Raw genomic sequence first — 17,853 nt, 5'->3', positions numbered from 1 at the left:
TCTATTAGCACGAGTTACATCCTTTGATTCTTCTTCTGTACTTCCTCTTAGTCCCTAATGAAAATGATCAAAATCCAATCAATATTAGGTTGGCAGTTTTGCTCTTTCCCCCTTACTTTTGAGGAATCACGTTTGTTCCCATCTATCTGGTGTTTGACTTTATCTGCTTACTGTGTCTTATTAGTTAATTAACAGTAGCTTCCCTTTAGTTTGAAGAGTGTTTTAGGTTAAATGAGAAGGATTAGAATACACCAGAAATAAACTTACACTGGAATTTGCTCAAGGTTTAATTGCTTTCTTTACAACAAAATTTACATAACACCATAGACTCCCTTTCAAAAGAGGTCTTTTTTGGGGTTTCCACAGCTTTCTCATTTCCATTTGTAGTTGCAGTAGTCTCAAGCTAGCTTCAGTTATTGACCAATAAAGTATGAATCCCAGGAGTGCTTACTAGAGAAAAAAAGAATAGGTCAAACTAGGGTTTTGCCTGGCAGGATATAGTTGCGTACAATGATGGAGCCCATCAAGGTTGAAACAAATTTTGGGGCTTTTTAAATTAGTCATATATCACTGAATGCAGCCTTTTATTTTTCCAGTATTTGACTGGTTCACTGTCATTTGTCTTGAACTTCAAAGATCCTGATTCTTGAAACATAAATGGCCAATGGACGTGAAAAACCTGTTCAACCTCATTTATAATCAGATAAATTAAAATTAAGATAAGAAAATAATTTTTCAGCCTATCATGTTGTCATGGATTATTTTTAAATGATACTGTCATTATTTGTATGGACATTGGCAAGTGAACACTCATATAATTCTGATGGGCTAGGATAATAGAGGGCAAATTGACAGTATTTTTCTTTTTTGATTGACATGTATTGTGTCCAGCATGCGCTAGACATGATAGAATGTAACATGTATTATCTCATTTGATTCTCAAAACAACTTTGTGAAGCAGGCACTTTTATCATCCCCATTTTATAGATGAAAAATCTGAATCTTAAAGATGGCATGTAACTAGTTAACATTCATGTAACTCTAAGTGGCTGACTTAAATACATATATGACTGACACCAAAACCTATGAAAGCCTCAGGGAGTACTGGGACTATGGGTGAATTTTCATCTCTCTTCTACTTCCCTATCTATTTTTCTTTAAGTTTTTGTCCCCCACCCCTTATTTTTGCACTCACTGTCTGCTCTCTGTGTCCATTCACTGTGTGTTCTTCCACATCTGCTTGTCTTTGTCTTTAGGAGGCGTCAGGAACTGGTCCCAGGGCCTCCAGTGAAGAAGAGAGACACCCAATTGCTTATGCCACCTAATCTCCCTGGTCTGCTATGTCTCTCACTGTCTCTCCTCTGAGTCTCCCTTTGTTGTGTCATCTCGCTGTGCCAGCTCTCTGCAGGGCTGACTTCCAGCTCTCTGCGGTACTGGCTGCCAGCTCTCCATGGCATGGGCCAGCCTGCCTTCATCAGGAGGCCCTGGGAATTGAACCTGAGGCCTCCCATATAGTAGACAGGTGCCCAATCCTTGAGCCACATCTGCTTGCCACCCCATCTATTTTTAAATAATGAACATTATAATTTCTGTGATCCAAAAATACATGTTTTTTTCCCTTTTTTAAGAGTTCCTATTAGAGTTATATCTGGTCTATGTTTTTGAGGCCAATACCTTTGGATGTTGCAGACAGTTATCCAGGAGTCATCTACACTGACAGAGAAAACATGATCCAATCAACTGATCAAGCAAAGCAATTGCAGGTTCCACAGGGTCAGCAGTCCTGCCTTCAGTATCTACACAGTCTTGAAAGGCTCCTTGCTTCCATAGAGGACTATCTATGTGGACGTCTTATATAGTAGTTGAGGAATTTTCCACTCTCAATTCCCTCACGTTGATTGCTTCTAAGCCTGGGTCACAGAACACCTTGTGCAAAAAAATCATTGAAATAAGAATTGTCTATTTTGAAACTTTTCTCTTTATCACCCATAAAATAGAATCTAGACTATTGGAATATGTCTTATTTAATAAAATAAAATCAAACTGCTCAAGTATTAAAATGTACTAATCACTATTTTGTCTTAAAAATTCTACCTCAAGATTGCCCTGTGTAATTTACTGTTTAAAGGAATGGCATTATAAAAATGGAACAGGTTTTTCTCAGGGGACAGATGCCCTTTTTCACATCTTTGTTGGAAATAGAAAAAATGCATTTGAAAATAACTACCTTATTAAATATTGCTTAATATTTCTGCCTTGTTATTATTACAAATATGTGTCAAACTTTTGGTTAGGTGAGCTTCCATGGGATATCCACATCCATTTTAGGACTCTTTCTTCACAATTATTTTTCTTAGGGCATTTTTCACATCCTTGTTCCTTAAGGTATAAATGAAGGGGTTCAGCATAGGAGTCACAACACCATAAAATGCAGAGATCACTTTATCCTGTTCCTGGGACTCCTTTGACTGAGGTTTCAAGTACATGTATATGGCCATCCCATAAAATATGGTGACGACAGTCAGATGGGACCCGCAGGTGGAGAAGGCTTTGAGTCTGGCCTGTGCAGAGTGGATCCTCAGAACAGCAACCACAATGCAGAAGTAGGAAATGAGAATGAAGGTGAAGGGCGGGGACAGTGTGAACACACTGATGATAAGACCCAGAATCAGACTGGCTGGAGTGTTTGAGCAGACAAGCTTCAGCTGTGCCTGGACCTCAGAGGTAAAATGATTGATTACATTGTGTACACAAAAATGAGCAGGAATTGCAATGACTGGTATTATTGCCAAAAGGAAGGCACTTGCCCAAGACAGCATGGCCAACTGTATGCAGACCTGGTTGTTCATAATGATGGTATAATGCAGGGGATTGGAGATTGCAACAAACCTGCCATAAGCCATGACAGCAAGGAAGAGACACTCGGTCAAACCCAGAAAAAGAGCAATAGTCATCGGGGCATAACAGCTTGTAAAGGAGATGATGGGATAGTCTTTCAGACTGCTGAACAGTAAAAATGGCACTGAATTGCTGGAGTAGCAGATATCAAGTAAGGACAGGTTGCTTAGGAAAAAATACATAGGATTGTGAAGCCTCCTATCAATTCTAAGCATGACAATGATGAGACTATTACCCCCCAATGTGATCAGGTAGACCACTACCATGGTGCAAAAAAAAGGCAATCTGGGATTTTGGATGACTGGACAAACCCACCAGGGTGAACTCTGTTACTTCAGTGGTATTATCAGTACTCAGAATATACATTTTGTTCTACCTGTTGAAAAAGAAGAAGAAATTTAATTCATTTTAGTGTGGGAAGCATTTATTGTCTGCTATGCCCTCAGTCTTCTGTACAGGTACTATTAAGAGGAGACATCTATAAAATAAGTGATGCCTTTTGGAAGATTATTTTCTAATTTGGTAAATAATGCATTCACACACAGCACAAGATTAATTTGCAAAGGGAGTGGATGTAACTACAGATGTTAAGCGCCTGCTTCCCATATTTGAGGTCCAGGATTCAATCCCTGGTACCTTCTAAATACAAAGAAACAAATGAAAAAAACAACTTCCATTGGGGAGTGGATGTAGCTCAGTGGTTTAGCACCTGCTTCCCATGTGTGAGGTCCTGGGTTCAATCCTGGGTACCTTCTAAAAAATAAAAATATAAAATAAAAGATTAATTTGTAAAGTAGCACAAACCATTTTGAGTCTTCATTCTTTCATCTATAAAATGAAGGGGGTTGGACCCCACCTGAAATGTGCTTTGAATACTCTGCTAAAGGAAAACATGCTATTTTATTACTCAAATGTAATCTTTCCTTTCCTACTGTGGATATTAGCAAGAAATTTTTCTTTATTTGCTTCATATCTGTGATATAAAATGTGTGCCCAGTTAACTCTCACTTCTTCCTTACCGTCTACATCCAATCAATCACCAAGTCATATTGACTCTACCTCCTAAGTATATTTCAAATCTGTTCACATCTTTCCATATCCTGAGTCAACACTTACCTAGGAAGAGCCAACAACATTTCTCATCTGGACTACTACAAAACCTACCTAACAGGTCTCTCCACTTTCCTTCTTGCCTGCCTGTAATCTATTCTCCACGCAGCAGCCACAGAGACCTTTTACAAATGTAAATAAATATGATCGTATCCTTCCCATGTTTAAAACCATTCAAGGGTTTCCAACTGCACTTGGAATGAAATCTAACTTATTTACCATGACCTACAAGACTCTAAGTGATCTGACCGTATCCTCATCTTGTACTCTCTTTTCTTGTGCTCACCATGTTCCAGCCGTACTGTTCTTATTGAAGCCTCCAAACTTGTTATTATTTCAGGGCTTTTGTACACTGTATATTCCCTGCTGTAAATATTCTTCCTACTCTCCTTTACTTGGTGAAAGCTTAGTCATCCTTAATATCTCAGTTTGAAAGGAACTTACTTAGAAAAGCCTTTTCTAACCCCCTGTAATCTATATTGTCTCTGTTACAATTGCTCGGAACACGCTGAAATTTTCTTGCAAGGTTCTTTTTTTTAAAGATTTATTTATTTATTTCTCTCCCCTCTCCCCCTCCCCCCGGTTGTCTGTTCTCTGTGTCTATTTGCTGCATCTTCTTCTTTGTCCGATTCTGTTGTTGTCAGTGGCATGGGAATCTGTGTTTCTTTTCGTTGCGTCATCTTGTTGTGTCAGCTCTCCATGTGGGTGGCGCCATTCCTAGGCAGGCTGCACTTTCTTTCGCGCTGGGCGGCCCTCCTTATGGGGCTCACTCCTTGCGGGTAGGGCTCCCCTACGTGGGGGACACCTCTGCATGGCACAGCACTCCTTGCGTTCATCAGCACTACACATGGGCCAGCTCTACACAGGTCAAGGAGGCCTGGGGTTTGAACCGCGGATCTCCCATATGATAGACGGAAGCCCTGACAACTGGGCCAAGTCCGCTTCCCTCTTGCAAAGTTCTTATCATAGTTTGTATTTATATATTTGTGTGATTATTTAGTGCCTGTTAACATATGAAATGTACACTCCAATGCAAGGTGTTAATAATAGGGTAGTATATGGGAATCCTGTATTTTATGCTTGATTGTTCTGTAAGCCCACTACTTCTTCAAGAAAATAAAGTTTATTCAGAACTATTTTTTTGTGTTTAAGATACAAACACACAGTGCCTATAAATACTATTACAACTTTTAGAATCAAGTAGTCAGCTGCTAAGGCAGCATATAATGAAATCACATTTTAAAAGTTAAAAGTGACTTAAATATACACAGGCCATATTTTAATTATAATTAGAAATTATTTAATAATAGTATGATACCTCACATATCCTATGCATAAAATTTGTGACTTACAGGCCTTGCTGAATTCAGAGGTAAAGGAAAGTCAGAGCAACTTGTTTTAAAGCAACAAATTATGAATTGCTGCTATTGTGATTAGTAATAGAAGAAAATGTGGCATTGGTGTAGAGAAAGTGTCCATGGTGGCTGCTGGGGGTAGGGAGTGGGAGGAAGAGATGAGATATGGGGGTGTTTTTGTGACTTAGAGTTGTCCTGGGTGGTGCTGCAGGGACAGTTACCAGACATTGTATGTCTTCCCATGGCCCACTGGGTGGAACGTGGGAGAGTGTGGGCTATGGTGTGGACAATTGACCATGAGGTGCAGCGGTGCTCAGAGATGTATTCACCAAATGCAATGAATGTCTCATGATGATGGAGGAGGTTGTTGTTATGGGGGGAGGAGTGGGGTGAGAGGGTGGGGGGTATATAGGGACCTCACTTTTTTTAATGTAACATTAAAAAATAAATAAAAACAAACAAAAAATCAGTTGAAAATCCAAATGAAATGATATCGTATTGTCAGAAAACATGCCCTCTAACTTTGACATATCTATCTTTAAGATGGGGAAGTGGAAGAGAGAGTGAGATGGGAAACCAAAATGATTGTAAGAGTGGGATTATTCAGCACCTGAGTTTTGTACTAAAGTTTCATACAAGAGTAAATAAAAAAGATGACCTTTTGCAAGCCAACCTAGGAAGGACTTGCCAAAAAGTAGCTGTGGAAACAATGCCTTCAAAATGATTCTCTGTGTGAAGTTCATACAACTTTATGTAATCATAAACTGTAATCTGTATGTGCATGACGTGATTTTAGAATCTATAAAGTTAATATTGGGAAAATAATAGTACTTACTTCATTGAGTTCTTTCCTTTTCTCACTCAGAAAGTAAAACCCATGATACATAGGCCATATTGGGTGCTTTTCTCTTATGGGAAAGAAGAATTCCATAAATGAGGGCAAATATAAGGCAATATGGTCAGATTATACTTTGAGCCCTCTGAAAGCAGAAATTATATTTTCTTTATTTATGTAACTCCAGTACTTGGCTCAGTACCCGATATATGATAAGAAGTCACTGAATATTTTTAGTGGAATTTATTTTACTCACCTGAATAGCTATATATATATATATATATATATATATATATATATATATATATATATATATATATTCCCCTTATGTAATATAGCCGAATCAGCTCACCTAAGTGTTGGAGTCTTGCAGGGGGTGTGAGTTACAGGTGCATCCTGGAGATTCAAGTCTGACCACTCCATATGTTGATTTGTTCCAAGAGATAAAAATGTTTTCTTTCCTTTTTGCTAGGGAAATGTTCACTGTATATTATATATGACTTTTCACTTGTTCTTACCATGGGTTGTATTTTGGATTTGCTTAGCATTTTAGAATCCAGGACTCAAAATGGTCCAAAATATGAACAACAGAATAAGGAGAATCTTAAAAATTCTCTGCTATCTTCTGAGTTTATTCATTTTGGCTCAAAAGAAATAATTTCACTCAAGAGACTTCAGGGACCAAGTCTCTGAAAGGCAATTAAATCCCACTACTTAGTTGAACTTGTATATTCACCTGGGAGTGCTATGTCTAAGTGATTAAAATATAAGTAGCTTTTGTCCACTAATTCCAAGACTGCATTATTGACAATATGACAAAACTTTGAATTAACACTGTCAACTCCATTTCTGCTCTTGTATTAACAAGGAGTAGAGCCATCCCTGTGGTTTGGAATATGGAATGATTACCCAGGGTCCTTGGTTTCTTAGCTTCAATCTATTGAGACGCTATGAAAATTTTCAATTACATATCCAGGTAAATTTAATTCTGTAAACAGTGTTTAATGGAGGTTTCCATTTCCTCTTTTCTTTTCCCTATCTTCCTTGACTTCATCCCAGAAAACTCTGATGTGAACAGCTTCTAGAAATCCCACTTTTCCCTAAAGCTTCCTAGATTTGTTTTAGGATGCCACACAAACTATCTGTCTAAATATAATCCTGCACCCCCTCATTCACTACCTATAGATTTGCTTTGTGCATATACCCAATTAAATTAGTATTTTATTGATTTCCTTCCCAATTTATTCTGAATGTGTGATCCATTCAATTATTAATTTTGGTGTAGTCTTGTTAAAATTTCCAACTCAATTCCAACTTAAATATCAAGATTTTAGGGACCAGGAGTTGTGTCAACCCAGATGGTGCTATAAGATGCTCAGGATGCTATTCCACACAGAACCTTTGAACAACTAGCAAAAACTGGCAGAGCCATCTTCCTCAAAACTCTAGAAAACAAGTAAAGGGTTGCAGTAAGTAGGCTAATGCTGAATCAAGAAAACACAGATTTAAAAACAGTAAGAGGAGCTATCGGCACCTTTGCTGGTTCCTCTACATCCCCCTTCCTGGTGGGATGAGGAGCCAGCTTGCACTCCTATTGTAGGTCCCAGACTATTTTGGAGGGAGCAGAGTAACCCCTTTGTACATATGGGGATGCCTCTATGGCTTTTCCCATTGGGTGGCAGCCTAAAAGACTGAGCCAGGAAACTTGATGCTTGTCTTGAGCTCACCCTCCTAGAACCTATCCTCCAGGCAGTTACAGAGCTAAGACAGTGTAAGAACAATTAAAGAGGCATGGGGGGAAAGGATATTCTGCTGTAAGTTATACACTAGGGCACCCAGGAGTGGGGAGGTCTATTTCATATGAAGTATAAGGGACATTTGAATTTCTGTAAACAGGACAATTCCTAAACCCAAGAGAAGCACAAACTCAGGACAAGACATAGGTTCAAAAAAAAGAGAGAGGACCCTATGCTTCACATTCCCCTTGGGCTGATTTTCTTGATTGGAGGACTAAACTGAACGAGAGCACTAGCTAAGGCAGAGACAATGTGCAAAGTTTTTTAAAGGTGTTTTTGTGCTGATTTCTTTTTTTTCATTAGCACTTGGCACTCTAGGAAAACTCTGACATGTGCAACTTGACACAAACATAAGTAACAGACAGCTCAGGGACTAAATCGCAGATTTAGCACTTTAAAATATTCAAGTGTATGGGACATACAGTTTTTTTTAAGGTATCTTCATCACTTTTATTTTTTAAATTTATTTTTGTCTTTTTTTAAAAAAGATACATAGATCACAAAAAATGTTACATTAACAAATACGTATAGAAAAATAAAATTGATTTCAGAGTTCAGAAATATTCCCTCAAAAAATATTGCAGTGTACAATGTACAGCAAGACTACAGACAAAGAAACAGGAAGAGATGACACATCCAAAGGAACATTGGTAAAAATATTTCAACCATCAACAAATAATAGCAGAGTTTGGATATACCAAAGACTTTTAAAAATGGTCTTTAATATGCTCAAGGAGATAAAGGAAAACACAAAAATAAGTAAAGGAAATATCTAGAAAACAATGAATGAAGAATGTGAGAATCTCAAACAAAAGATAAAAAATTTTAAAAGGAGCTAAACAGAGATAAGGGAGTTAAGTCCACAATAATTGTAAAAAAAATTCCTAGAAGGTACCTGGTAATCTCACTTCTAGGTATATATCCAGAAGACTTGAAAGCAAGGACTCTAACATACATTTACACACTGATGTGGCTATATTCACAATTACCAATAGTTGGAAGCAACCCAAGTGTCCATCAAAAGTTGAATGGATAAGCAAATGGAATATTATTTGATGGAATATTATTCGGCCATAAAAAGTAATGAAAACAGGTTGCCAGGGTCCTAGTGGGGAAGGAGCATGGGGAGTTAATGCTTAATTGTTACAGAATTTCTGTTTGGGATGATAGAAATGTTTTGGTAATGGGTAGTGGTGATGGTTGTATAACATTGTGAATGTAATTAACACCACTGAATTATATATTCAAATCTGGTCAAAAGGGGAAATTTTAGTGTGTGTGTGTGTATATATATATATATATATAGTGTGTATAGATATATATAGTGTATATATATATATAACTAGAATAACAAAATTTTTAAAAAGCCATAGTATTGTACAGCACAAACTGAACCCTGACATACATTATGGACTATAGTAAAAGAACAATTATAATAGTATGCTTTAATCATTTTTTAAAAAGTTATTACACTAATACAAATTGTTAATGATAGAGAAAATTGAGTGTGTGAGGAGGGTATAGAGAAACTGTGTTTCCTGCTTGATTTTTCTGTAAACTATAAATTCTCTAATAAAAACATGTAAATATCACCCACAAATAAAAAAGATTTTAAGGGGCAGGAACCAGGCATCTTTATAAATATCCAACCCTTGCATCACTCAAAATATTCATGATTAGATAAGCACAAAATTTTGAGTAAACATTTAGTAACTTTTAAAGTGATTTGACATTGGTGTGACATTTTCATTGTATTTCTAAAAACATCAATCTGCAAGAGCTTGGAAATTAAAAAGAGAAAAACTGTCCCTCACCACAGACAGTCTGAAAAACATTGCTGTAGGACTTATTTATTCAATCTGTTTTTATTGTGCATGTACTTTTTGCCAGGCCCCTAGGAAACAGAGATGAATAAAACAAAGTTCTTGCTCTCTAGTATATTATGATCTGATTAATTGGGTATAAGAACCCCAAGACAACTAATGGTGTTAAATCAGGAAAGATGTTAAATTGAGGGTTGAACAGAATGCTATTAATCAGAGGAAATGGAATTAAGTCGCTCACTGTGGTAGTTTGAAGCAGTATGTACTCCAGAAAAACATGTTCTTGAAGTTAATACATTCCTGTGGGTGTGAACCCATTGTAGGTAGGACTTTTGATGTGAGTATTTCAGTTAAGGTGTGACACCTCATTCACTATGGGTCTTAATCTTATAACTGGAGACCTTTATAAATAGAATGAGCACACACACAAACAAAGAGAAAGAGAGAGAGAGAGTGAGAGAACCATAGAAGCAATAAGCTGAAATCAACAAAACCCGAAAGAGAAGGGAAAGACCAAGAGACATGACCATGTGCCTTGCCATGTGGCAGAGGAGACAAGGATTCCTGGAAGTCAATCTTCAGGAAGAAAATATTCACCTTAATGATGCCTTGATTTGGACATTTTCTCAGCCTCAAAACTGTAAGATAATAAATTCCCATTTTTAACCCCCTAACCATTTCATGGTATTTTCTTTGAGTATCTTAGCAAACTAAAATACACCCATCCAACTTGAAAGAGGGAGCTGGCTAGATGAGCCTTTCTTAGGAGATGAACCTTGCAGGATGACTGAGTAACAAAATGAGATTTCATTTTAGAAAAAAAAATCACTCTGGAAGTGTTGATTCATGATGACTTGATTGGAAGGAGACAAGATTGGAAGCAAGGAAAATAGGAATTTATTATAGTCGTCCTGGTAAGCATGGATAAGACCATGGATCAGGACATATGTATTGAGGACAGAGAAGGGATAGATTTGGAAGACATTTTAGAGCAAGAATCAATAAAACTCAGTGAATGAGTGGTTGTCCAGGATAAGTGAGAAGGAGATTTATAGGTTAACTCTGAGGATAATGACAATACCATCATGTGGCATTTATAATATGCTTTTAACTTTTTAACATCTAACATCTATGATCTCATTTGATCTTTCAACTATTCTCTAGCTTAGGTTAGGGAGAATATTTTCCCTTGTTTGACAGATGCAGTTCAGAGAGGTTAAGTGATTGTCCCAGTGTTTTTAGCTTATTAGTGGCAGAACCCAAACTAGTATTCAGACTTACTGATGCCTCATCACGTGCTTTTTCCATCCCATCATGATATTGCACTGAAAACATACTTGACTTGCTGTTCACATTTAACCAGAACAGTTACTATAGATATTGATATTACTTAAAAACAAAAACACAAGAGGAAGAAGACATCCAGGGAGATGAGTGCTGACTACTTTTGAGTAAATGAAGAATTCAGTAGCAATAGTAATAATAATAATAATCAAATGCTAGGTATAATAACAAAAATTAAAATAGATAACATTTATTTTGGGCTTACTATATGCTAGTCACAGTTCTAAGGCATTTTATATCAATTAACTGATTTAATCATCTCAACAACACTGTAATATCAGTACTGTGATTATCTTCCTGGTATAGATCAGGAAACTGAGGCAGATAATTCCGAAAGGTCACACAGCTAATAAGTGAAAGGACTACATTTTGAACCTAGACAATCTGAAAACAGTGTATCCCCCTTTTTCTGCTTGGCAACAATCTTGCCTTCTTCCTGCTACTCTTTTCGATGGACTCTCTCAACCTATCGGACTTCCATCAGAAAGAACATTAATCTATGCATCAGGTAATTCTGTTCTAATACCAGTTCTGTCACTAACTGTTGAAATTTTATAATATCACAGCCTCCCTAAATCTTTTCATCTTAAAATGGTGGTTAATAATAATAATATCTGTTCTGCTTATCTCATTAAATTATTTTGAGGATGATATGAGATAATATATGTGCAAGCATAAGATAGACTATAAAGTGCATTATAAGAACTAGGAACATAGCAATTCACACAGTAACTGCCTGTGTGTACGTCTTACTACCCCGTTAGATAATGAACTATTTGAGTGGAGGAAACAAGTATGTTTTCTTCACCACTGTATCTGTGGCAATGAGAAAAGTGTCTGCTATATAACAGAATGCATGATATATGAATGATATATATTTGGATACTTGAATACATGAGTGAAGTAGTCTTGAGACATACTATGAAGCAAGTGGGCACTTCAATTCCTGGTATCTTAGACTCAGGTGACTCAGATACCAAAATGACAGCTAATATTTATTTGAGCTCTAACTATAGGCTAGGAACTCTTCTAAGTGCTTTATATGAATTGACTTACATAATTCTCCTAACTGCATTATGTGGTGCTATTCAATACCATCCCCATTCTTTCCGTAATTTTGGAAACCACATTTCTTACTCTCCCTTGCCGGTCAGATTCAGTTTGGATTCTGCCCATGATAATCATTTACAGAAAACATGGCAGGTAGAAGAGAAGTAGAAGCTATACTTGCTCCTGCTGACATTGTGTTTAGGTATATGGAAACTGTCAGAGGAAGTTTTAAGCGCTTCTGAGCATTCTCTTGTTAAACACCTGCTTCAGCAAGGTCATTTGTGGCAATTCCCTGATATCCCTAAAACTTCATAAGACTCTTGTAATTCTTGCAACTTCCTGAAATTGTTGCTAACATGCCCTTACCTTCTTCAGCGAAGTAAGGCTTTGTAGGCACCTAATTCCCTTCAATAAATCTCTTCCTGCCTAAATTAACTAGAGTAGTTTCTGCCCTCCTGACCAAACCCTGAGTGCACTGGGTAGGTACTGTTATTCATTCCACTTTACAGGTGAGGAGACCAAAGCAGAGAGTGACTTGAATGAAGAAGTGGCAGAATAAGGGCTTGAATCCAAGAATTTTGGCTCCAGTGCCTGTGCTTTAAATAGTTATGCTACATTGCTTCTCTTCACCTGACAACTCCAATCTTATGAATGGAACGCTGACTTTTTCTTGAATTCCTTTTGGTGTTTCAAAGGAAGTCATCTTGTGGAGTCTGTATTTCAGTTTTTAAAGTTTCTCCTCAATATTTGGTAAAACCATCTTAGTTTCAAACCAATCTTTGTTTACTTTCCAGGGTAAAGCAAGGTAAGCTTTACTACCTTGTGAAGTGGAGAAACAATATTCAAACTTAGGAGTTTTCAACAAGGCAGTATTGATTTCATTTCACAATGCCCTCATAGAGTTCATTTTTATATTTAAAATGAATTAATATAAGTGTTGAATTATATGGCCTTTGGGTTTTAAAGGCCTAGAAACAGAATATTAATGCTAGAAGGGCCATAGCCACATTAACTAGCTGCTATGTGTACCTGCTTTTTCAATGAAAGCTAACATTTAAAGCCAGGCAGATAAATCCATATATATTGATCTGGAGGAATGTCCATGATATATTGTCAAGTGGAAAAAAGCAAGTTGCAGAATAAATTGATGCCATTATTCCATTTCTAAAAGAAAGAAAACCTGTATAAAATAACACCAAGACTCAAAATGTTTAGTATTACAGAGGTCCTGAGGTAACTAAACACAACCTTCCTATTAGATTGATGACCAAATTCGAGGGCCAGAGAGTAATATAACTAAGGTCACACAGCTAGTTAGTAGCAGAATCAATTCCACAGCCCTCATCTCCAGATTTTACTGTGTCACTCTGTCTTTAGGCTGTTCTGTACCAATAAGTCAATAAAGAGATAACCTAGTGCCATAGCTACTATTTTGTTGTATAGGTCTCATTTTAAGCTGTAAACTCCCCTGTATTGAAGAGTGGAGTATTCCCCCCAAAAAGCAAAGCAATGTCACTAAAATGAATGCCCTTAAGAGTCCTCTTAATTTCTGAATTCTTCTCTATATTAAGGCTCTATTGTTTTTCCTATAACATTTTATTGATTTCACCAGTTTATGTTTATTTCACTTTATTTTTTTATTTTTATTTTTTTAAAGATTTATTTCTCTCCCCTCCCCACCCCCCCTTGTCTGTTCTCTGTGTCCATTTGCTGGGTGTTCTTCTTTGTCCGCTTCTGTTGTTGTCAGCGGCACAGGAATCTGTGTTTCTTTATGTTGTGTCATCTTGCTGCATCAGTTCTCCATGTGTGTGGTGCCATTCCTGGGCAGGCTGCACATTCTTTCGTGCTGGGTGGCTCTCCTTATAGGGCACACTCCTTGCGTGTGGGGCTCCCCTACGCGGGGGACACCCCTGCGTGGCAGGGCACTCCTTTTGCGCATCAGCACTGCACATGGGCCAGCTCCACACGGGTCAAGGGGGCCCAAGGTTTGAACCATGGACCTCCCACATGATAGATGGATGCCCTATCCATTGGGCCAAGTCTGCTTCCCTTATTTCACTTTAAAAAGCATTTTGCTCAAAATATGAAACTTGCTTCATTAGAGATCCAGTACCTAGCAAGAATGAGTGAATTCAGATGAACTTTGAATAAATGCAGCATTAATTTTGAAGGTAAGCTATTTGGATAAGTGATTTATTCATCCTCAACTTATTTTCTTGTTTAGTGAAAAAACATGCAAGTCAAATACCTTGCATGCTTGTACTAACTTTGTAGCATCACACAGCATCACATCAACCCACAGCAATCAGGTTATGAAGCATGCATTGAGTGTTCACTTGCTCAGTAGTGCCTTTCTTCACATCCAGATGCTGTGCATATTTTTTTCTACTCCTTTGTCTCTGGTTCCTTATCAGGTTGCTTAGGAGATGATATCATGTTTGGTGGAATTGTCCAAAGTAAAGTGAGTCTGGGAGACAGGATATTTGGGTCTTAGTTATAAATTTGCCTCAAACTAGTTTCATGATCTTGGAATATTCACTGAACCTCAGATTCCTCATCTAAAATGAGAGATTTGGAGTAAATCATTGTTTGGCAAAACTCTTATTTTTTAGAACTCCCTTTTCAAATGAAATTGTACACAGAAAACTTTATCCCCTTTAGCAGGTTCCAGGCTCCACTACAGTATCTATAGAGTTATGTGAACTAAAGTTTAAAAACCACTGTATTCTGGTCATTGACAGAGGTTTAAAAAGGTGGTAAATTCTTACAACGTAATAATCTTCAGCAATAGAAAGGAACAAACTGCTGATGCATGGAAAAACATGGATGCATCTGTAATTGTTAGGTATCTGGTTGTGTTGGTGATTCTGTCAGGCATATATATCTGTCAAAACCAACTGAATTGCACAGTGTAGTTGGGTGAAGTTTAACGCATATAAATTATACCACAATAAAGTTGGTTAAAAAATCACTGTGTTAAATCATCTCCAAGGTCCTTATAGCTTGAACACTGTATCAGGGCTTTTAAGTGAGTAGAATTGGGGATCAAACAGACTGAGATTCAAATACTACCTCTGCTATTTACTTGCTCTTTGGTCATGAACAAATCACTTAACTGGTGGCTCTCTAGCCATAGGCAAATAATCGGTTTCCTTATCGCTAACATGGATATGATAATGGTAATAGTTCATAAGGTTGTTGTGAGAATTATATGTGATTATGATGTAGAGAGCTTAGCACAGTACCTGACATATAGTAAGTGCTCAAAAACGGTTAACTGCTTTTTGTAATTCTGTTTCCAAATAGTTTTCTAGACCTAGTTGGAAAAGTACAGAAGTGGCATAGAAGTTGCCCAAATTCTAGTTTTGACTCTACTATCAATTATGCATGACCTCAGAGAATTTTCAGGGCCTTTGCTGGGCCTCAGTTTCCTGGCTGTTAATAGAGGAAATAATTATGGTGTCTTCCTTATCAATTTCATAGAATTATTAGGAATATAAAATAAACTAACAGATTAGAAACAAGTTTGGAGAAACCAAAAGAAAAAATGAAACACTCCACACAATGTAGGGAATAGCTATAATACAGTTTTATTCATTATTCTTAAGTCAAGGGGGTTGTGCTTACACAGCAAGGCTTTCCCTCAATAAAGTTGTAAAATTTCCAGCATTTGTCTTCTGGCCTTTTAGTACACCATTCTTTGTTATATTTTCTAATTTCAGTTATGACTTTCTTCCTTCCAGCAGTCATACAGGGTTCTCTTGATGCTCAGGTCTCTTATGATAGTAAGGAAATCATATTGATAATCTCACTTACCTGAAGGGAAATAACCTAATGGATAACCACTGGCAGTGTTATATGTCTTTAAAAAAGCAAAAATAATATGTCTAATGTAAATTCAGGTCTCAGTAGGGAAAACATTTTGGGGTAGGGAACTTCCTGAAGCTGTTTATTTGGCAATAACTTACTCTTTCAAGAGGAAAATCAGCCCCTTTAAACAATTTTCACCATAGGTGAAGATATAGTTGAGTGTCACTTCAGAAGTTTTAAAAGCAAAGGAAGCCTATGCCATTTCACCATAACTTTCCTCATTGACCCTTTAACATCCTTGTTCCTCAGGCTATATATTACAGGGTTCAGCACGGGTGTCAAAACTCCATAAAACACTGAGATAAACTTATCTTGGTCAGAGGAGGACTTGGGCTGAGGATTCATATACATGGAAATGGCTGCTCCATAGAAGATTGTAACCACAGTCAGGTGAGATCCACAGGTAGAAACAGCCTTGAGCCTACCTTGGGCTGAGCGAATCCTCAGGACAGCAGCAGCAATTCGGACATAGGAGAGGAGAACAAACCCAAAGGGTAGGAGCAGGGTGAAGATAGCAGTGATGAGAATCATAAGCTCATTAATGCTGGTATCAGAACAGGCCAGCTTAAGGAGGGAGAGAATCTCACAGACAAAATGATTGATGATGTTAGCCCCACAGAAGTGAAGTTTCAGGGATAAGATGAGCATGCCAGTGAGCACAAGTGATGTCCCCCATGATATAGCAGCCAACCAGGCACACATTGGAAGATTCATGATCATAGAATAGTGCAGGGGATTGCTGATAGCAACCACACGGTCGTAGGCCATAACAGCCAGTAGAAGACATTCTTCTGTGGCGAAGGCCAAGGAGACACTCATTTGGGTCAAACATTGTTTGTAAGAGAGGTATGGATGATTAGAGAAACAATGCACCAAGACCTGGGGCATGGAGGCTGTTCCATAGCAAAGGTCTAAGAAAGACAGGTTACTAAGGAAGAAGTACATTGGAGTGTGGAGGTGGGGATCAAAGTAGATCAGAAAGATGATAATTCCATTCCCCAACAAGGTGCTGATATATGTTATCAGCACCAATATGAAAAACATGACTCTCCACTCAGGATGGTTAGAGATGCCAATAAGGAAGAACTCAGTCACTGCTGTGGCATTATCCATGGCCATCCTGCCCCTTTGCCACTATGCATTAAATGAGTGCCAATGCAGCTGCCTAATTTTACCTGCAAGAATGAGAATAAAGAAGACAGATGTGAGAAAGGTGGAGAGAATTAGGGCATACAGGATTGTTCTCTTTGTCCATTTCAAAATATGGGGAACACAAATGAAATATCTATAATGGGGACAGAATTAAAGCTAAAAATCTGAGGACCCCTGAGAAAATAGAAAATTTCTTATCCTTTGAAAATAGTTATATGAAAATTTCTTCAGTCATCCTCCACCAGATGCTTTTTGGCAAATTTTTTTTAGTTAGGCAGTAGTTGTTAAGGAGATAAGAGAAGAGAATAGAAACTGCAGAAAGTAACAGATTACAAGTCCCCAGGTGTGCTTGTGGGCTTGAACAGGCAGAGAGAGAGGGAGAGCTCTTGCAGTTTCTTTTTAAACCATTAATTACTCCTCCCCTTGTCAATGTTTGGGGGAGGAATCCCACTTTTTGCATAATTTTTTTTCCAACTAAGAAGAGAGGAAAAGGAGGCCATCTTCTGGCCCTCTCACTTCTTCTGCATTTTCCAAAGCAAATCTGATACATACACAGTTGAATCTCAGTCAGCTTGAATTACTGATCTCCACCAAGAGGGTACTTTCTGACAGATGAGAAA

At 37.7% G+C, this 17,853-nt stretch overlaps 2 protein-coding genes across 2 annotated transcripts; both read right to left on the bottom strand.

The window, feature by feature from the left end:
• Nucleotides 1-2,324: 2,324 nt before the first annotated feature.
• On the bottom strand, nucleotides 2,325-3,164 carry LOC101444761 (olfactory receptor 13H1-like). Its single transcript, XM_004481406.1, has one exon. It carries the CDS (start codon nucleotides 3,162-3,164, stop codon nucleotides 2,325-2,327), a length of 840 nt encoding a protein of 279 aa, XP_004481463.1.
• Nucleotides 3,165-16,243: 13,079 nt separating this feature from the next.
• Nucleotides 16,244-17,200, bottom strand: LOC101444301 (olfactory receptor 13H1-like). Its single transcript, XM_004481405.2, has one exon. It carries the CDS (start codon nucleotides 17,198-17,200, stop codon nucleotides 16,244-16,246), a length of 957 nt encoding a protein of 318 aa, XP_004481462.1.
• Nucleotides 17,201-17,853: the final 653 nt, after the last annotated feature.

The sequence above is a fragment of the Dasypus novemcinctus genome, chromosome X (genome assembly GCF_030445035.2).
Source record: "Dasypus novemcinctus isolate mDasNov1 chromosome X, mDasNov1.1.hap2, whole genome shotgun sequence".
NCBI classification, from domain to species: Eukaryota; Metazoa; Chordata; class Mammalia; order Cingulata; family Dasypodidae; genus Dasypus; species Dasypus novemcinctus.
Note: the sequence above shows the minus strand (reverse complement) of the source record. Positions and strands in the feature narration are given on the sequence as shown.